Source organism: Garra rufa, chromosome 23 (assembly GCF_049309525.1).
Source record: "Garra rufa chromosome 23, GarRuf1.0, whole genome shotgun sequence".
Lineage (NCBI taxonomy): Eukaryota > Metazoa > Chordata > Actinopteri > Cypriniformes > Cyprinidae > Garra > Garra rufa.
The window spans coordinates 2,112,908-2,135,633 of NC_133383.1; the positions used below are offsets into that span (position 1 = coordinate 2,112,908).

At 35.1% G+C, this 22,726-nt stretch overlaps 1 protein-coding gene across 2 annotated transcripts in view; it reads right to left on the reverse strand.

Moving 5' to 3' along the window:
• bmpr1bb (bone morphogenetic protein receptor, type IBb) overlaps positions 1 to 22,726 on the reverse strand; it is a 159,908-nt gene that overhangs the window by 33,340 nt on the left and 103,842 nt on the right. For both annotated transcript variants that reach the window (XM_073829157.1, XM_073829156.1), the window contains one exon: positions 8,570 to 8,748. In XM_073829157.1, coding sequence (XP_073685258.1) covers positions 8,570 to 8,690 — 121 coding nt within the window. In that variant the 5' untranslated portion in view covers positions 8,691 to 8,748. The remainder of the gene's footprint in view (positions 1 to 8,569; positions 8,749 to 22,726) is intronic.

Here is a 22,726-nt window from a genome sequence, read left to right on the forward strand (position 1 = left end):
AAATAATTTAATTATTACACAATTTAAACATTATTTTAGAGACTTATACATTTTTATAAATACATATAGCCTTGTTTTTCATTTTATATAACTATAAAAAAATAAAAAATATATATAATTCATAATTTATTATTCTAAATTCATATGCATTCTTTTTTTCTGGGATTGACTTCTTTGTGAAGAATGCACGCTTAGCTGAAATGAGTCTTTGAAAACAAAATCTGGCACAGACTTCACATCAGAAGTGTGTTTATGAACCCAATAGGTTTCAGTTTTCAAACTGGGAAAATCAACTATATCTCCGCTCCTCATTTCAGTCAACCGTGTGGGAATTTCACCCAAAAACAGTGGAGAAACTACAGCGTGACACCTCCACCTGCCCACGCGCCTGGAGGAGCGTCAAGGAAGGGAGGAACTCCTGATGAGTCATGTGCGGGAGGAGCGCTGAAGGTCACGACGCCATCTACGCAAGCCCTTCTCTCCCACTCCAGTCTGTCCTTGACTCATAATATCATCTGAGCGAGACCAGCAGCACCTGCTCACGTCCAGGTGGACACAGAAAAGCAAACCAACACCACCAACCTGCCGCACCAGACCAGATCTGAGAGGCGTTTTACCACTTCCATCCATTTAACTGCAATATTACTTCAACACAAGCAGTGCAAAAACAGCATTCAGCTGTTGAAGTATATTTGAGATGAAGCGGACATGTCATGTGGTGTGACATTCATGCTGTAAATTTTTTCCTGATTCTTTTATGTTTATTATTCATGATTATACATCAGAATAATTGACAGATGACTTCTTTGCACTTTCTTTTGGCGCTCAAAGAGCATTTAACAAGCGATTTGAAACTTTCCAGTCACCCAAAATATACTTTTCTTTACACATGCATGTACATTTGAACCTAAAAACTAACCTAACAGACACATTTTGCATCATATGCCCATGCATTTATTAAATACAAGCTGAAACTGACTCTGAAAGTCAAGACAAAAATGAGTTCTTAATATGAATCATCCACAATAAATGTTTAACATGAAGTTTGCATTTTGCATTCTGACAAACTTCCTAAAACTAAGACCTAAAACAGCATTTTTTTAAATTATTATTCATGATTTTTCATCATATTAATTGAAAAATGACTTATTTGCATTTTTATAAGTTGATTTGTCGCTGAAAGAGCATTTATAAAAGCAATTAAAAACTTTCCAGTCACCCAAAATATACTTTTCTTTACACATGCATGTACATTTGAACCTAAAATCTAGTTTTTGGTTAAAATATTAAATGCATTGAACACATTTTGCATCAACTGCCCATGCATATGTTAAATATGAGCTGAAACTGACACTGAAAGTCATTTTTATGTTAATAAACATTTATGAAGACAAAAATGTCTTAATATCAATCATCTACAAATATTTAACGTGAAGTTTGCATTTTGACAAACTTCTTAAAACAGCATTTTTTAAATTATTATTCATGATTATTCATCCTATTAATTGAAAAAGTACTTATTTGCGTTTTTATAAGTTGATTTGTCGCTGAAAGAGCATTTAACAAGCGATTAGAAACTTTCCAGTCACCCAAAATATACTTTTCTTTACACATGCATGTACATTTGAACCTAAAATCTAACGTAACAGACACATTTTGCATCATATGCCCATGCATTTATTCAATACGAGCTGAAACTGACTCTGAAAGTCATTTTTAGGTTAAAAAAAGTTTATGAAGACAAAAATGAGTTCTTAATATGAATCATCCACAATAAATATTTAACATGAAGTTTGCATTTTGCATTCTGACAAACTTCCTAAAACTAAGACCTAAAACAGCATTTTTTAATTATTATTCATGATTTTTCATCATATTAATTGAAAAACTACTTATTTGCGTTTTTATAAGTTGATTTGTCGCTGAAAGAGCATTTATAAAAGCAATTAAAAACTTTTCAGTCACCCAAAATATACTTTTCTTTACGCATGCATGTACATTTCAACCTAAAATCTAGTTTTTGGTTAAAATATTAAATGCAATCAACACATTTTGCATCAACTGCCCATGCATATGTTAAATATGAGCCGAAACTGACACTGAAAGTCATTGTTAATAAACATTTACGAAGACAAAAATGTCTTAATATCAATCATCTACAAATATTTAATGTGAAGTTTGCATTTTGACAAACTTCTTAAAACAGCATTTTTTAAATTATCATTCATTATAATTCATCATATTAATTGAAAAAGTACTTATTTGCGTTTTTATAAGTTGATTTGTCGCTGAAAGAGCATTTAACAAGCGATTAGAAACTTTCCAGTCACCCAAAATATACTTTTCTTTACACATGCATGTACATTTGAACCTAAAATCTAACCTAACAGACACATTTTGCATCATATGCCCATGCATTTATTAAATATGAGCTGAAACTGACTCTGATCACTCTACAGTCATTGTTGTGTTAATAAAAGTTTATGAAGACAAAAATGTTTAAATATTTAACATGAAGTTTGCATTTTGCACAGTGACAGACTTCCTAAAACTATGACCTAAAACAGCATTTTTTAATTATCATTCATTATAATTCATCATATTAATTGAAAAAGTACTTATTTGCGTTTTTATAAGTTGATTTGTCGCTGAAAGAGCATTTAACAAGCGATTAGAAACTTTCCAGTCACCCAAAATATACTTTTCTTTACACATGCATGTACATTTCAACCTAAAATCTAACCTAACAGACACATTTTGCATCATATGCCCATGCATTTATTAAATATGAGCTGAAACTGACTCTGATCACTCTACAGTCATTGTTGTGTTAATAAAAGTTTATGAAGACAAAAATGTTTAAATATTTAACATGAAGTTTGCATTTTGCACAGTGACAGACTTCCTAAAACTATGACCTAAAACAGCATTTTTTAATTATCATTCATTATAATTCATCATATTAATTGACAAACTACTTATTTGCACTTTTATAAGTTGATTTGTCGCTGAAAGCAATTAAAAACTTTCCAGTCACCCAAAATATACTTTTCTTTATGCATGTACATTTGAACCTAAAAGCTAGTTTTTGGTTCAAATATTAAATGCAATGAACACATTTTGCATCAACTGCCCATGCATATGTTAAATATGAGCTGAAACTGACACTGAAAGTCATTTTTATGTTAATAAACATTTATGAAGACAAAAATGTCTTAATATCAATCATCTACAAATATTTAACGTGAAGTTTGCATTTTGACAAACTTCCTAAAACAGCATTTTTTAATTATTATTCATGATTTTTTTATCCTATTAATTGAAAAACTACTTATTTGCATTTTTACAAGTTGATTTGTCGCTGAAAGAGCATTTATAAAAGCAATTAAAAACTTTCCAGTCACCCAAAATATACTTTTCTTTACACATGCATGTACATTTGAACCTAAAATCTAACCTAACAGACACATTTTGCATCATATGCCCATGCATTTATTCAATACGAGCTGAAACTGACTCTGAAAGTCATTTTTAGGTTAAAAAAAGTTTATGAAGACAAAAATGAGTTCTTAATATGAATCATCCACAATAAATATTTAACGTGAAGTTTGCATCTTGCATTCTGACAAACTTCCTAAAACTAAGACCTAAAACAGCATTTTTTAATTATTATTCATGATTTTTCATCATATTAATTGAAAAACTACTTATTTGCATTTTTATAAGTTGATTTGTCGCTGAAAGAGCATTTATAAAAGCAATTAAAAACTTTCCAGTCACCCAAAATATACTTTTCTTTACACATGCATGTACATTTGAACCTAAAATCTAACCTAACAGACACATTTTGCATCATATGCCCATGCATTTATTCAATACGAGCTGAAACTGACTCTGATCACTCTACAGTCATTGTTATGTTAATAAAAGTTTATGAAGACAACAATGTTTAAATATTTAACATGAAGTTTGCATTTTGCACAGTGACAGACTTCCTAAAACTAAGACCTAAAACAGCATTTTTTAATTATCATTCATTATAATTCATCATATTAATTGACAAACTACTTATTTGCACTTTTATAAGTTGATTTGTCGCTGAAAGCAATTAAAAACTTTCCAGTCACCCAAAATATACTTTTCTTTATGCATGTACATTTGAACCTAAAAGCTAGTTTTTGGTTCAAATATTAAATGCAATGAACACATTTTGCATCAACTGCCCATGCATATGTTAAATATGAGCTGAAACTGACACTGAAAGTCATTTTTATGTTAATAAACATTTATGAAGACAAAAATGTCTTAATATCAATCATCTACAAATATTTAACGTGAAGTTTGCATTTTGACAAACTTCCTAAAACAGCATTTTTTAATTATTATTCAGGATTATTCATCATATTAATTGACAGACGACTTTTTGCACTTTTGTTTGTTCATTTGTCTCTGAAGGAGCATTTAACAAGTGATCAGAGACTTTTCCTTTTAACCTAAAACACACTTTACCTCACACATGCAAAAACATTTTACCCTAAAATCTTGATTTTGGTTAAAAAATGAACTCCAAGGACAGATTTTGCATCAACTACCCATGCATATATTACATTTTTACATTTTTTATTTTGGTGAGATGAACAAATGCAGTCATTGGGTTATCAGAGTCCTCAAGGAAGAGCAGATGAGATGAAGGTCCCTCAATAGCGCAGATGTGTTGGAGTCTGTTTATCTCCACACACTGACCTTGACCATGCCATAAAACACTGAAGGCACCGGTTCTCCCTCTTATCACGCTGCCGAGCATGAAATACTTTCAACACGATCGCTGTGTGTTTCCACACGATTCACAGAAACGCTCAGGAATGCACAAAAGCGCAGACGACTCTTAAACACTGAGACGTAAAACGCAGCAACGGCTGAATCATGTACCACTTAAACTGAGCCGCTCAGAAACAGAAATGTAGAAAATTCACCAGAGAAACATCTAAAGCACGTCTGAAGATGCAGGTGACAACAAACGCATGTACAAAAACACAATTTACTTGTGTAATCTGACATTTCTGAACAAAGCTGTGGGTTTTATTCTTGTGGGTGAAATTAATTAGTAAATTAGTGGCTCTAAAATAAAAGAAAGATGCATAACCAGCTGAAATTGACTGTTTTTATACTTTCAAGTTATTCGCACTTCAGTACTTTTCCTAGTTCAGCTGTCAAATTAATATTGTTTGCTTTTATCAAAATGCTTTTGTTCATTTTTAAATAAAAACATCTGCTAAAATACAATATACAGTCGAGGTCAAAAGTTTGCACCCCCCTTTTAGAATCTGCAAAGCAATAAGAGGGTTCATACAAAATGCACGTTATTGTTTATTTGGTCCTGACCTGAATAAGATATTTCACATAGATGTTTACATATAGTCCACAAGAGAAAATAATAGTTGCATTTATAAAAACGACCCTGTTCAAAAGTTTACATCGCGTTTTGTTACTTGAATGTTTTTTTTTTGGTTTAGTGATAGTTGTTCATGAGTCCCTTGTTTGTCCTGAACAGAAAAATCCCACAAATTCTTTGGTTTTCCAGCATTTTGTGTATTTGAACCCTTTCCAACAATGACTGTATGATTTTGAGAACCATCTTTTCACACTGAGGACAACTGAGGGACTCATATGCAACTATTACAGAAGGTTCAAACCCTCACTGATGCTCCAGAAGGAAAAAACATGCATTAAGAGCCGGGGGTGAAAACTTTTGGAATTTGTAGATCAGGTTAAATTTAACTTTTGTCTTCTGGAGGGCAGTACCAAATGAAAAAAATATGATATTTAGGCAAAATAAGAAAAATGCACACATCTTCATTCCATTCAAAAGTTTTCACCCCCCGGCTCTTAATGCATGATTTTTCCTTCTGGAGCGTCAGTGAGTGTTTGAACCTTCTGTAATAGTTGCATATGAGTCCCTCAGTTGTCCTCAGTGTGAAAAGATGGATCTCAAAATCATACAGTCATTGTTGGAAAAGTTTCAAATACATAAAAACGCTGGAAAACCAAAGAATTTGTGGCACATAAGGAAGCTGTTCAGGACAAACAAGGAACTTTCACTAAACAAAAAAAACAGCTGTGGATCATTGTGGACTATATGTAAACATTTTATGTGAAATATCTTATTCAGGTCAGCACTAAATAACAATAACATCAACAATCAACACACATGAAGCTTTCTGAACACGTCTGACTCTTGGAAGTTCATCACTAACATCACGTTAGTCCTGTGCAACGGGCCGAACGGCAGCTGAAACAGTAAATCCATGTGAACGTGCACCAGCTGCGGGATATTTCTGACCCTCAATGTGACTCACAGGGGTTTCAATTATTTTAGGTGAGGGCGAGCGCATGTGCGGGTGTTTGTTCATCTGTATTTGTCTCTCTATCTGTGTGTGTGTGTGTGGGCTGAGAGAGTGGAATTGATTTTACAGCCTGACGCCCAACTGTGTGTTTAACAAGTGTCTGACAGCAGATCACTTCTCCACGTCTCAAAGACTTTGCCAAATGCCTCACCGACCAGCAAAAACCCAACGGCGGCGACACACTCTGTTGCATGCAGGTTTTTCCACTTTAGACGCATTAAAGCACAACTAACCTCTCTATAATCAATTTAACACCAATTGTAAGCACATGCATTGGAAAAACAACACTCATCTGTTGAATTAGACTGTATTGTGTATCAGTGTATTGTGTAAGTGACACGTCCTGCAACGAGACAACGAAACTAGTCGCTAAAACAGCATTTTATAATTCTGACTATCATATTAATGCACTAACTAACATTAAATAGGCAATTCAAAAACTTCCCACTTACTTAAACACACATGCACAAACTTTTTACTCTAAAACATTTTACTCCATGAACACATTTTGCATCAATTACCCATGCATATACTAAATATGAGCTGAGATGGACTCCAAAAGTCATTTTTACATGTTAATCAAAGTTGTCTTCTTAATATGAATCGTCCACAATATTCAACAAAGTCGACGTTTTCATTGTGAGAAACTTCCTAAAACTGACCTCAAACAGCATTTTATAATTATTACTCATGATTATTCATCATTTTAATTGACAGACGACTTATTTGCACTATTATGAGTTCATCTGACACTGAACGAGCATTTAACAGGTCATCAAAAACCTTCCAGTTTACTAAAACATCCTTTTTTTCTTAAACATGCATGAACATTTCACTCTAAAAATCTTTGTTTTGGTTAAAAAATACACTTCATGGACACATTTTGCATCAACTACCCATGCATATACTAAATACAAGCTGGAATTGACTCCAAAAGTCTTTTTTATATGTTAATGAAAGTTTATGAAGACAAAAATGTCTTCTTAAATAAACATTCAATAAATATCAACATGAAGTTTGCATTTTGCATTGTGACAAACTTTCTAAAGCTATTACTTAAAACAGCATTTTAGAATTATTACTCATGATTATTTATCATATTAATTGACAGATGACTTACTCGCACTATTAGGAGTTCATTTGACACTCAACGAGCATTTAACAGGTGATCAGAAACCCTCCAGTAACCTAAAACACACTTTTCCTCACACATGCGTGAACATTTTACCCTTAATCTCTTGGTTTTGGTTAAAAAATGAACTCCATGGACATATTTTGCATCAGCTACCCATGCAAATATTAAATATGAGCTGTAATTTGACTCCAAAAGTCATTTTTATATGTTAATCAAAGTTCATGAAGACAAAAATCTCTTCCTAATATAAACATTCAATAAATATCAACATGAAGTTTGCATTTTGCACTGTGACAAACTTTCTAAAGCTATTACTTAAAACAGCATTTTAGAATTATTACTCATGATTATTTATCATATTAACTGACAGATGACTTACTCGCACTATTAGGAGTTCATTTGACGCTGAATGAGTATTTAACAGGTAACTTTCAAGTAACCTAAAACACTTTTCCTCACACATGCATGAACATTTTACCCTAAAATCCTAGCTTTAGTTACAAAATAAACTCCGTGGACACGGCATACATGCATATCTTAAATATGACTTAAAATGGATTGTAAAAGCTGTTTCAAATACAAGACAAAAATATATTTTTATCATGAATCATCCACAATGAGGCTGGCATTGCTTCAGTTTGACAAACTCCCTAAAACAGCATTTGTTGATTCTTTTACAATTATTCATAATATTAATGTTCACTTGTCACTGCAGCAGCATTAAACAGGTGATTATACACTTTCCAGCTCCCTAAAATACACACACACATGTACATTTGATTGAAAACAACTCCACAATCAGGTCGTGCGTCAACTACCCATGCATATTTTAAACAGTATGTATTTTACAGTTCTCCCCGGTGCATATTTGGCAAACGCAGCGCTGCATTTCTGGCGCCCGTCCGACAAATATTCTAAACATGAAACATGACGTCCAGCACGGGGGGTCAGACACAAACAGACACCAGTGAAACGCTGCCATCAGAACCAAAAACAGCAGACAGAGATCGGAGGAAACGCTGATACTCACCCTGAGCACATGAGCGCAGCCACATTACGCCCAGCAGAAGCAGAAGTGGTGTCCAGCGGGCCCGAACCTGTAGCTCCTCCATCCCTGAGACTCGAGCCGCCCGCCCGCACGACCAGGGCATGGAATGACACGCAAGCGTACGCTGCTCCCTCCACAGTTACTCCACACTGACGGCCGGCCTGCGATGGACAGAGAGAAAGAGGGTGTTACTCTCTCCCTGCGCTTGGGACGGCCCCTCCGCTCTGGACACCTTGTGGAGAGACAATAAAAGCAGCAGTTGATCTCTGCGGCTCAGCCGGGACCCCAGCAGACCCTCCTCACACCCCGCTCCGCTCACGCACAGAGCAGGGCCGTTCCGCTGAAAGGAGGCCAGGGGCGGGAGGGGTGGCCGAGTGACCCCCAATTACAGCCTCCAGCGCTCGGTGGGCCGCCCGTGAGATCAGAGTCACGTGACCACAGCGCCTGGACTCCTGCTGCACTGACAAACCAACACCAGTGGTTAAAAAATCAGTCTGGATTGGTTTACTCACTGGCACTGATTTTGCGAAATTAAGTGAGTGGAGTTTGCCTGTGCAAAACTGGTTGCCAGGGTGTTGCTAAGCACAGACAAACCAGCAACAAATATAGAGACCAACTATAGTTTAGATTCAGTCACTTCGTAGACAAAATGTGACCCTGGACCACAAAACCAGTCATAAGTGGGGTTTTTTTTCCGAAATTGAGATTTATACATCATATGAAAGCTAAATTAATAAGCTTCCCGTTGATGTATGGTTTGTTAGGATAGGACAATATTTCTTTGAGATACATCTGTTTGAAAATCTGAAATCTGAGGGTGCAAAAAAATCGCCAAATTAAGTTCTTAGCGATTCATATTACTATTCAAAAAATAAGCTTTAAAATATTTAGGGTTTGAAATTTACAAAATATCTTCATGGAACATGATCTTTGCTTATTATCGTAATGACTTTTGGCATAAAAGAAAAATCGATAATTTCGACCCATACTTTGTATTTTTTGGCTATTGCTACAAATATACCCGTGCTACTTATGACTGGTTCTGTGGTCCAGGGTCACAAATGTGAACAGTTTTTGCCATGCAAAACTCACTACATTATTTCTAGGGTGTTGCCAGGGTGTTGTTTTTCAAGAAAACACATTTGAAGGTGAAAACAAATCTGAAAATGACTTTAAGTACCAGACATTTCGTGGTGGATCTCACTATCAAAAACATTAGTTTTTCTCTGTAGAGGAGAACAGAGTGAGTCTCATCCTGTACATTGATGACTTTGAGGTATGTAATCCTCTTGGGACATCTCGAAAAAAGCACAAAGTCACAGCTGTCTATTGGGTGTTAGGAAACATTCCGTTGCAGTTACGTTCCACATTGACATCAATCTACCTCGCAATTCTGTGTAAGGCTGAAGACACCAAGCAGTTTGGATTTCAGCGAGTTTCAGAGCCACTGTTAACAGATATACAAAGCTTGGAGAAAGATGGTCTTTTTGTTCCAGCGTTAGGGAAAGCCATTAAAGGGACTGGGGTCACTGTGTAGGAGATAATTTGGGGGCGCACTCTGTGGCAGGATTTGTCGAAAGCTTTGCAGGGTCATAAGTCTGATCCAAGATCCAAGTTTCAGTCCAATGAAGTGAGATGGGTCTTTCATCAAAGAACCAAAGATCAACATACACTACATGTACAGACAGCTGTGTCTAGTCCAGATCACCCTCATTATTATGGTGTAAAAAAACAGTGTGCATTGTCAGAAAAACTTGAGCATTTTCATGTTACATCTGGTTACCCTCCAGATGTTTTACACGATCTGCTGGAGGGCATTGTTCCAGTGGAACTGGCTTTGGCATTTGATAACTTGATCAAGAAAAAATATTTTTCTCTCATGGAACTGAATGATGCCACTTGCAATTTCCCATACAAGTGGACTGATAAAACTAATCGCCCTCATCTCATTCCTGCTAACTTTTCGACTCGAAAATCAGTAGGGGGCAACGCACATGAAAATTGGTGCTTATTACGTCTTTTGCCTCTGATTATAGGTTTAAAAGTATCCGAACAAGAGCCTGTATGGCAGATGCTGATGACACTGAAAGACATTGTGGACCTTGTCATGTCTCGAGCCCATACCGAAGAAAGCATTTGCTATCTTGACAGCATCATTTCAGAACACCGAAGCAGATTCCTTGATGTTTTCCCCCAACGTAAGCTCATTCCCAAGCACCATTTCCTTGAGCATTATCCTCAGCTCATTCGGGAATTTGGCCCCCTAGCTGCCCTCTGGACAATGAGACTCGAGGCCAAACACAGCTTTTTCAAGAAGGTGGTCAGACACACTGGTTGTTTCAGGAATATTTTGCTGTCCCTTGCAAATAAGCACCAGCTCATGGTTGCATACCATCAATCACATTCTGTCAAACCATCACTTGCAGTCACAAAAACAACAGAGGTCTCTTTAGATGTGCTTAAGGATGATCTAAAAGACCTGGTGAAATGCAGATTCCCTGCTGTTACGGCTGTGCATGTTGCCAATAATGTGTGCAGTTTAGGCACCAACTATGCAGTGGGAATGTTGTTGTGTTGTGGTTCCACTGCAGGACTTTTCTGAAGTGTTACAGATAATGGTGATTTGTAACAAACTGACTTTTTCGTGAGACAACAAAATACATGGTGCAATGAACACCTGAGGAGTTATGAGCTGGAGAACACAGGGAGTGTGCAGTTACTTGAGCAAAGAGAGCTTAAAGATTTTTATCCTTTGGCTTCATACACCCTTGCAGGAAGATGCCTGACAACTTTGAAGCACCACATTTGCCTATCCTTTTAAGTGTGAGGAGAGAAGCTTGTGAATAAATGTCTGTGTATTTCTCTTCTCTGTTGTTGCAGCTTCTTCCTGTTGATTTGGCACCCTCAGCGAAACTGCGGATAATTTTTGGGGAGGATGATGTCCGCAAACTACTTTTACCTGCAGGCATCCCAAGCACACTTCAGAACCTCAATGATGTTCTTCGAGAGACATTTGATATTACAGGACCATTCACTGTTATATACCAGGACATGGATTTCGACGGTCAGTTCTTCACTTTGACCTCGATGGAGGAAGTACAAGATAAAGCTAACCTCAAAGTAGTAAAAACTGAACCAGTGATCTTGAGTCTCATTACTGTGGACATGTCAGAAGTCGAATCTCCAGTTCCACTACCTACAGAAGCAAGCTCCTCCTCATCTGGGTGCAACACAATCCTGTTGTCCGCCCCAGATGAGAGTGGACCATCCTACAGGTCTAAGCCATGGCCATTTAAGTTTGAAATACCAGACTTTTCTTATGATATAGACCTTGCACTGGAAGCAGGAAAGCAAGCTTATGAAAATGATGGCACACTTTTGAACAAGCTAAGCGTAACTAGTAGCATTCTTGAGAAGCTTGCAGAGACTATATTTGGCTTCACAGCATATCCAACTGGTCTCCAGATTTTAGCTGTTGCTGAAGCCTTGGTAGAAAAATACCCATGCCTCAAAGAGCCAGGGTCTTTTAATGGACTATATGGTTGGCAACAGAGGATAAAGTATAAAATGGGCAACTACAGGGCAAAGTTAAGAGGTTGCCAATTAGCCATTCCAGAGCTCGAGGTAAACACACTGAAGAGATGATGCTCCAGTGAGGAGGGTTCACTTATAGGCTTTAAAAGGGCAAAAAAGGCTGAAGTCAACTATCTGCCACCACAGCCATTTGGTGACACTGAGGAAACCTTAGAGAAGGAGAGACTAGATTTGCTGAAGGAAATAAAGAAGAAGAACAATAAGAGGGCAATTAATGAGAAAATGGAGAAGTCTTTCGCTATGAGAAGAACAGAGGTTGTCAAGGATTGCCCCGCAATCCAAGACCTCTTAAAGAGATGGCCTTCTCTGTTCTGTGAAAATCAGGTAAATCCAGTTCTTGTTCGTGTATGTGAGATCTCATGAGTCATCTTTGACATGATTTTGTGTTTTTATCTCTCATTTCAGATCAAAGAGGAGTTTAAGCGAATAACCACAATTCATCTGGAGCGAACGTTTTTGTCCAGATTGGACGGGTACACCACCAAACTCCTGGAGATATTTCGGAGGAAGGGCGGGACTGCAGGGACCAAAATAAAACCAATGTTGGACTCACTGAATGAGGTAAAATTTCAAATTATTTTAATTACTTAATCTAATGATGAGGTCATACGTACTGAGAATGTATCACTCTTATTTAAAGGACAAGTTCGGTATTTGACTACATTGCAATTACATTTAGGCATTTGGCAGACGCTTTTATCCAAAGCGACTTACATTGCTTTACATTCAAGTACATGCAATCCCTGGGATCGAACCCATGACTCTGGCATTGTTACTGCCATGCTCTAACCACTGAGCTACAGGAAAGCCTATGCACTCATTGCTATGCACTCCGAAGCCCATCTAAATGCCCCATCCAAAGTTTTTTTTTACCTTTTTTTAGCTTAGAGCTTGTCGAATGGCTTGCTACAGCCGTACATGGTACATGCGATGTATCTCGTAAATTGCACCACTAAACGTGCAAGTAATCTTACCAAACTTCTACAGTAGTGTAAATAGGGTATGTACTCACAAAACGCTGCATTGGAAAATTTGTAAGTCCACCATGAGTGTATTAAAAGCAACTGTTACCCGATCCCTACTAGTCTCAAAAACTACAAATGGCGACACGTCGATGTCACTTCCCTGGTTTGGGAAAAGCACATAAAAGTCCACCTACTACGTCTGTGTGCATATCAACGTAGTAGGTGGACTTTTACGAAATAGCCCGAGTAAAGATTACAAGCACTTTCTGTGTGGAAAAAGTTGCCTAGCTTTTTTTTAAGTAAATGTCACTCCAATTTTTGTTCAGTGTACATTAATGATAGGGTGTTATGGGTGGTTGCCAGGGCGTTGCTAAGCACAAACAAACCAGCAACAAATATAGAAAACAACTATAGTTTCGAATCAGTCTTAATTAGTCTCTTTCATTTCGTAGACAAAATGTGAACAGTTTTTGCCATGCAAAACTCACTACATTAATGATAGAGTGTTATGAGTGGTTGCCAGGGTGTTGCTAACCAACAAACTGCTAAACCGGTAACAAATACGAACCAACTATAGTAGCTTAAAATGATTGCTTTAACTAATCTCTATTATTTCATAAGCAAAACTAGGTATTTGCCCATGAAAAGTATTTAAGTACTCACACTATACTACAAAATGGCATAGAATAGTGCATAAGTATGCAATTTGGAATGCACCTGATGATATGCTGCGATGCAGTCGCTAAGGTCTTCCGAATGACTTTCAAGTGTGATAATTGATGTCTAACATTTTAAAATGGAACTTAGTCTATGGGGAAAAAAATCTCCATGTAGTTTGACATGAAAAACATGCAAGTAAATTACACACCATGTTTTTTCACTCAAAGTGCTGTGAGAACTAGTTCCTGCCGGGTCGGTTAAGCATTTCCTCTTGTCCCCTGTAGAGTGCCAGCGGCTGACTGACAGCTCATTATGGGTGGGATAAAGAACACAAAGCAGCAGTGAAAACACACAAGAGCAGAAAGAGCGCATGACAAAAGCCATTCACACGTCAGGTGATGGCGGGACTCACCTCGGGCCGCGAAACGCCCCCTCTCGCTCTTAATCTCACCCAAACACTCACAGACACATACAACTTAAGCCGATTAAGAGCTAGAGCCATTACTAAGATTACATCAAGAGCACAGAGCCACACATTCAGATGAGAAATGAGCAGAATGAATGTTAGAGGAACTTCACAAGTTCAACAGATCAGACCGATGAAGAAAGTGATCAGACGCACCTGCTGCACCAAAAAACAGGAGAAAAATAACACATCCACAGACCAGAAGCTCACAGAGACTCCAGGCTTCAGGACACTTTTCATACGAGACGCTGAGCGCTAAAGATACATATTGGATATTTTTTAAACAATATTCACACTTTTCTACAGTTATTGGTTCCTTAATATTGTGTATTGCGTCTACCAATTTTTCCACAAATTTTTACAAACTTCATCGCAATTAGTTTGTCAACATTATTATTGTTGTTGTTTATTTTAAATAAAAAAATAAAAATGTTTCTATTTTATTATTATAACAATAACAATTAAAATAATTAAAAATACTGTTTTTGGTGTTAATAGTAGTAGCAGTAGAATTAATATTAAAAATAACAGTAATAGTTAATTGATATAATTTTGTATCATCAATATTACTATTATAATCATTACTATATTTATGTGCCAAAAAGTATAAAACAACAAAAATAAAAATACATAAGTAAATCATTATTATTATTATTATTACTATTATTATTATTTTAAATAATAATAAAAATAAAAAAACTTAGCATGCAGATTAAAAATTACTATTATTGTTGTTGTTGTCAGTAGTAGTAATAGTAGTAGCAGTAGAATTAATATTAAAAATAACAATAATTTTTTAACAATAAGTTAACTAATATAATTATTAGTATCATAATTATTATAATTACGACTATATTTATTTTTATTTTTATCCCAAAAGTATAACTAAAACAAAAATAAAATACATAATTATTATTATTATTGTTTACTACTACTACTACTACTACTATTATTATTATTTTAAATAATAATAAAAAAAATCAAAGCACACAGCATGTTTTTATTGTTTTATTAACAATAAAAATGACTATTATTGTTGTTGTCAGTTGTAGTAATAGTAGTAGCAGTGGAATTAATGTTAAAAATAACAGCAATTATTAATTAATACAATTATTAGTTTCATCATTATTACCATTATAATTATTATTTATGTGCAAAAAGTAAAAATAAAACAACAAAAAATGTAATAATAATAATAATAATAATAATAAAATAAAACACATAGCATGTTTCTATTGTATTATTAACATTAAAAAATACATTAAAATTACTATTGTTGTTGTTAGTAGTAGTAATAGTAATAGCAGTAGAATTAATATGAAAAATAACAGTAATAGTTAATTAATATAAATATTAGTATCATTAATATTACTATTATAATTATTACTATATTTATTGTCATTTATGTGCCAAAAAGTATAAATAAAACAACAAAAAATAAAATTCATAATAACAATAATAATAATTATTATTAATAGTAGTATTATTAAAAATGATACAAATAGTTTATTAGTACTAGTATTATTACTATTAATAACAGTAGTAATTATATATATTACTTCTTTTTATTATTATTTTAAATATTTGCATAAAATATACTGAAAATAAAGTATAAACAATAAAATAAAATAATAATAACCACACAGCAACATGACAAAACACATTTCCCTTTGTAAATATAATGTAAATATAAATAAACTAGAAAACTCCATATGTGACCACAAAACCGGTCATAAGTAGCACATGTATATTTGTAGCAATAGCCAAAAATACATTGTATGGGTCAAAATTATCAATTTTTCTTTTTATGCCAAAAATCACTCATTCACCCTTGAAGATATTTTGTAAATTTCCTACCATAAATATATCAAAACTTCATTTTTGATTAGTAATGAGCATTGCTAAGAACTTCATCTGGACAACTTTTCCCAATATTTAGATTTTTCTTGCACCCTCAGATTCCATACATCAATGCAAAGCTGATTTATTCAGCTTTCGGATGATGTATAAATCTCAGTTTAAAAATAATTGACCCTTATGACTGGTTTTACGGTCCAAGGTCATATGTGACCCTGGACCACAAAACCAGTCTTAAGTCACTGGGGTATATTTGTAGCAATAGCCAAAAATACATTGTATGGGTCAAAATTATTGATTTTTCTTTTATGTCAAAAATCATTAGGATATTAAGTAAAGATCATGTTCCATGAAGATATTTTGTAAAATTCCTACTGCAAACCTATCAAAATGTAATTTTTGATTAGTAATATGCATTGTTAAGAACTTAATTTGGACAACTTTAAAGGTGATTTTCTCAGTATTTTGATTTTTTTGCATCCTCAGATTCCAGATTTTCAAATAGATGTATCTCGGCCAAATATTGTCCTATCATAACAAACCATATATCAATAGAAAGCTTATTTATTGAGCTTTCATATGATGTATACATCTCAGTTTTGTAAAATTTTACCTTATGACTGGTTTTGTGGTCCAGGGTCACATATATAGATGTAAATGTATTTTATTAGCATTATTCCTGCACTGTCACTCTCCTCTAACGCATGCACCGAAATAACCCTGATCTCAACTTCATTCACAGATCAATCACCCCACATTCCCTATGACGCCCCAAACTTTCCTCTTTCTCCGGCTGTGGCGCTGTGAAGGCGGGAGTGAGTCTGTGTGTGTGTGTGTGTGTGTGTGTGTGTGTGTGTGTGTGTGTGTGAAAATGGATGTTTGTGGATGAGCTAAAAACAAAGAGAAAGTGAGAGCGGGAACAATAGTGTGGGCTGCTGGGAGTTCAGTGGGGCGGCAGTGATGTGACCGCGGCACTGGTGCTGTCAGCGCTCGTTTGGTGTGATTACATGCGATCGGGGCGAGCTCTCGGGAAGCTGTGAGTAGGTCAGGCCCGCTCACACACTGGCCGCGAGCTCCATCAAACGCCCAGCGTGAGGCCCGCTGCTGAAAAATGGGCCGAGGGGCTGCACGCTCTGATTCCAGCGCCCTCAAATATGAATCACTGCGGAGTATAATGAGCGCCTCTGCTGCCGAACGCCTTTCTGACGGCAAAAGATTCTGCAGCAAGAAACACACGAGACCTGACAAAGAACTCAAAAAGAGTTCAACGATATTGTCATCATTCCAGCTCCAAAAATGACAAACAAATATGTGACCCAGGACCACAAAACCAGTCATAAGGTTAAATTTTACAAAACTGAGATGTATACATAATATGATAAATAAGCTTTCTATTGATATATTGTTTGTTAGGATAGGACAATATTTGGCAGAGATACGGAATCTGAGGGTGCAAAAAAATCTAAATACTGAGAAAATCACCTTTAAAGTTGTCCAAATTAAGTTCTTAACAATGCATATTACTAATCAGAAATTACATTTCGATATATTTACAGTAGGAATTTTACAAAAAATCTTCATGGAACATGATCTTTACTTAATTTCCTAATGATTTTTGGCATAAAAGAAAAATCAATAATTTTGACCCATGCAATGTATTTTTGGCTATTGCTACAAATATACCCCAGCGACTTAAGACTGCTTTTGTGGTCCAGGGTCACATATTAGTGTTTGGAACTTTTGAAAGCAGGTGAATACCAACTTAGCCTCTTAAGCTCGTTGGCATATTTTGGATTTTGGCATACCTGAATTTAAAACAGTACCCTACTCACATACATTGGAGTAACTTAACAAAAATGGTCTCATTTCACAGAAAATACACTAAATTTTAACACATGGGTGGACTAAGTTATATTTTTTGTTGTATTTTTTCATAATTTTATGATGAACACAAATACAAAAACACAAGTTTTTATTTGAAAGTCTGTTTTTTAACATTTGTTTGGCCCATCGTCCTGCAGAAAGTTTCTTTTGATTTTCCTAGGTGCCAGGTAACAGGGAAAAAAGAATTTTCTTTGTAAAATGGTAAAAGTTTTTAAAAGGTATTTGGATTTATTTGAATGGAGGAACACTGTACCAATTTGTTTAAAAAAAAATTTTTACGAAATGTTTTTGAATCCAAAAATGCTATAAAATTAAAGCCTTACGTCTAAATAAGTAATGTTCCAAATTTGAAGTTGATAGAAAATAAAAATTGAGGTTCCTTTGAGATTTTATTTAGGGTGTTATACTACAAACAGCCAATGGGTGCCATCAAAACTCAATAGAAATTTTTAATGCATTTTTTTTTTCAGAATTTATTGATGAACACAAACACAAAAACACAGATTTTACTAAGTTTTTATTTGAAAGTCTGTTTTCTTAGCATTTGTTTGGCCCATCGTCCTGCAGAAAGTTTCTTTTGATTTTCCTAGGTGCCAGTTAACAGGGAAAAAAGAATTTTCTTTGTAAAATTGTAAAAGTTTTTAAAAGGTATTGAGATTTAATTGAATGGAGGAACACTGTACCAATTTGTTTAATTGTTTTACATAAAATAAATATTTTTGAATCCAAAACTGCTATAAATTTAAAGCCTTACGTCTAAATAAGTAATGTTCCAAATTTGAAGTTGATAGAAAATAAAAATTGAGGTTCCTTTGAGATTTTATTTAGGGTTTTATACTACAAACAGCCAATGGGTGCCATCAAAACTCAATAGAAATTTTTTAATGCATTTTGAGACTCGGACCTTTCCAACGATTTGTTTGGACAGGATTATAAAAATTCTATAAAAGATTATAAAAAGTCTATAAAATTAAAGGCTTATGTCTAAATAAGTTATGTGAGATTATTATTACAGCCACTGGGTGCCATCAAAGCTCAACTGAATTTTTTAATGCATTTTTATTGAATCTTGAGATTAGACCCTAAAGTTTTGATTCTAAAAGACTGTAATACATTTTGTAATATGACACTTGACTCCACCCACTAAGGGGAGAAGACCGCTAAAAGATTTTAAAGTACCATTTTCATGACAAACCAATGTCTCATTTTAAAAATGGTTTTCACATTCTTACAATTCTGAGGTTTTAAGCTTTCAAATGATATATAATTTATGATTACTAAAATATGTAATAGAGAAAAATTAAAATGAAAAGAAAAAAAGAGTGCCATTAAAAGTCTGTTTGACTTTTACTTAAATGAAACCCAAAAGGAAAAACTGACCAGGATGTTATTTTCTATTCAGAGAAACGCTGTTAAGTGCCAAAAATGACAAAAAGCCCCATAAAAATATCAAGCTTTTCTTTGTTTTTACAAATTTCACCTCTTTTCTTAATACGTTTCACCTGCATTTGAATACGCACAAATGTACATTACTGTTGAAAATGTGTGGTCGGTTTTATGTATTAATATTTTGGAAAAGTCTTAAGACTCAAAGCTTTCCAATGTTTTTTTTTGTCAAGATTATAAAACGTTTTGATTCTAAAAGGCCATAATACATTTTGTAACATGACACTTGACTCCACCCACTAAGTGAAGGAGACCGCTAAAAGATTTTAAAGTACCATTTTCCTGGTAACGCATTGTCCGATTTAAAAAAAATGTAATGAATTCTGATGTTTTAAGCTTTCAAATGATATATAATTTATGACGATTACTAAAATATGCGATAGAGAAAAATGACAACCTAAAAAAGACACTTAAGGGGTTAATGTTCTGTCATTATTTTCTTATCCTCATGCCATTTCAAAATCTGTTTGACTTTTACTTAATTCAAACCCGAAAGGAAAAACTGACTAGAATGTTCTTTTCTATTCAGTCAAATGCTGTTTAGCACCAAAAATGACCAAAAGCCCCATAGAAATAGAAACTTTTCTTTGTTTTTAGAAATGTCACCTCTTTTCTAAATAAGTTTCACTTGCTTTTGAATACACTTGATTGTTGAAAATTTCTGGTCATTAATATATTTCAATATTTTTTTTAAATCTGCTCACTCAGTCTGCATAAATTTGATAAAAAATAAAGTTAAATTGTGAAAAATTATTAGTTTAAAATGGCTGTTTTCTATGTGAATATATATATTAAAATATAATTGATTGCTGTGATCAAAGCTGAATTTTCACGTAAACACATCATCCTTTAGAAATCATTTTAATATGCTTATTTGCTGCTCAAGAATTAATATCAGAGTTGAAAACTCAAATATTTTTGATAAAACCGTGATACATTTCATTTTTTAGGATTCACAGATAAATAGAAAGTTCAAAAGAACAGCATTTATATGAAATAGAAATCGTTTGTAACATTATAAATGTCTTTACTGGCACTTTTGATCAATTTTGAATGCATCTGTGCAGTATAAAAGTAGTACAAACTACAAGCAAAGTCATCACAAATGTATTCCTATGGCAAAATGTGTTGATGCACCATATTTAAATGGCTTCATATGCATCAGAAAACTTGAAAAATATTGCACAAGTTGTATGGATTGCTTCTAAGCTGCCTCACATTTGGTCTGCTTTTACTACATCAAATAAAACAGTGTGAAAGATCTGATAAATGTCTGCTTCTGTGCTCTACAAAACACAGAGAGTCATACAGATTTGGAATGGCTTGAAGGTAAATCATTATTTTTGGGTGAACTATCCATTTAAGTGGTTTTATTATGGTTGGAACTATGATTAACCAACAAACCCTTGGGCAAAACACACAAAAGCTGCAGTTAACGTTCCCTCACGGACATGAGAAAAGGCAAGAGGTTCAGAGTCTGTGTGGATTTACGGCCAGACGACTCTGTCGCTCACATACAGCTGGAAAATCTGTGAGACAACCGCAAAATTCACGACTCAAGTGAGGAACAAAGGACGCGGGCACAAGCGGTCGCGATGGCACGGACTCTTGAATTACAATAGCGGCCGACGGAATGCGATCCGTGAGCGATGTTCCGCCTGACAGCGACTCTGACCCCTGCCACTGTGAAATTTCAACAGGGGATTTTCTGCCGCTCTTTTTTTCTCCATCTTGAGCGGTCGTTGAGAGTTTGGTCACGGAATCTGGGAAAGACATTCCACTTCCTTTGAGCCAACAGCTGCACGCAGGTGGGAACCCCAATCGGATCGCAGCACCCGACACCATCAGACCATCGGCATCTCCGGACCATCCTTCAGCTCTCAACACCTCCTGATCTGCACTTACCCAACTTACACAACCCTGATGTCTCAGACACAACATTAGAAACATTTGATTATCTGTGTCCTGACATGTTCATCTGTCCATGTTAGAACTAATCACTAGCTATATTTAAAGGGATGGTTTGGAGTAGAATTGACTTCATTGCTATGCACTCCGAAGCCCATCTTAATACCCCATCCGAAGTTTTTTTTACCTTAGTCGAACATTTATGGAAATATTAGAGTTTTTCGAATTGCTTGTTACAGGAGTGAATGGTACATGTGATGTATCTCGTAAATTGCACCACTAAACGTGCAAGTAATCTTACCAAACTTGTACAGTAGTGTAAATAGGGTATGTACTCACAAAACGCTGCATCAGAACATTTGTAAGTCCACCATGAGTGTTTTAAAAACACGTTTTACCCGAGAACTACTAGTCTCAGAAACTACAAATGGCGACACGTCGACGTCACTTCCCTGGTTTGAAAAAAGCACGTAAAAGTCCTCCTACATGCACACAGATGTAGTAGGAGGACTTTTACGTGCTTTTTTCAAACCAGGAAAAAGACATCGACTTGTAGTTTCTGAGACTAGTAGTTCTCGGGTAAAACGTGTTTTTAAAACACTCATGGTGGACTTACAAATGTTCTGATGCAGCGTTTTGTGAGTACATACCCTATTTACACTACTGTACAAGTTTGGTAAGATTACTTGCACGTTTAGTGGTGCAATTTACGAGATACATCACATGTACCATTCACTCCTGTAACAAGCAATTCGAAAAACTCTAATATCTCCATAAATGTTCGACTAAGGTAAAAAAAACTTCGGATGGGGTATTAAGATGGGCTTCGGAGTGCATAGCAATGAAGTCAATTCTACTCCAAACCATCCCTTTAAGGCAAGACACACCAGAACATTTTAACTAATAGATTTCACCACACTTTCCAGTTTATAACATTAAGGGAAGACACTGCAGGCAAAAACGCAGTTTTTTCATGCACCTATCAAGTTTGAGATTCTGGGCTTTTTTTGTGTTTTTTTTTTCAGACTAGTGGAAAGCAAGGATACAAAAAAAAACACTGTTAAGTGTTTATTTTATAGCACTTTATCTATTTGTGTCACTAGATTTCAATTACGATACATATCTTTAAAGGCCATTTTCTCCAAATGAGTTTTTCCTCCTACACTGAGCCATAAATCTCCACTTCAGTAGCACTTACACACACCAAACTTTACATTTTTATTCCTGTCTACATCCTCAAGGTTTTTACAGAGGGATTTGCTTATATATGATTTGCTTAGTTTTATACAACATTTTATTTCCCAAAAAATGGTAAAAAAAAAAAAAAAAAAAAAAAGTAGTGTTTCTTGTCTGTTCTAA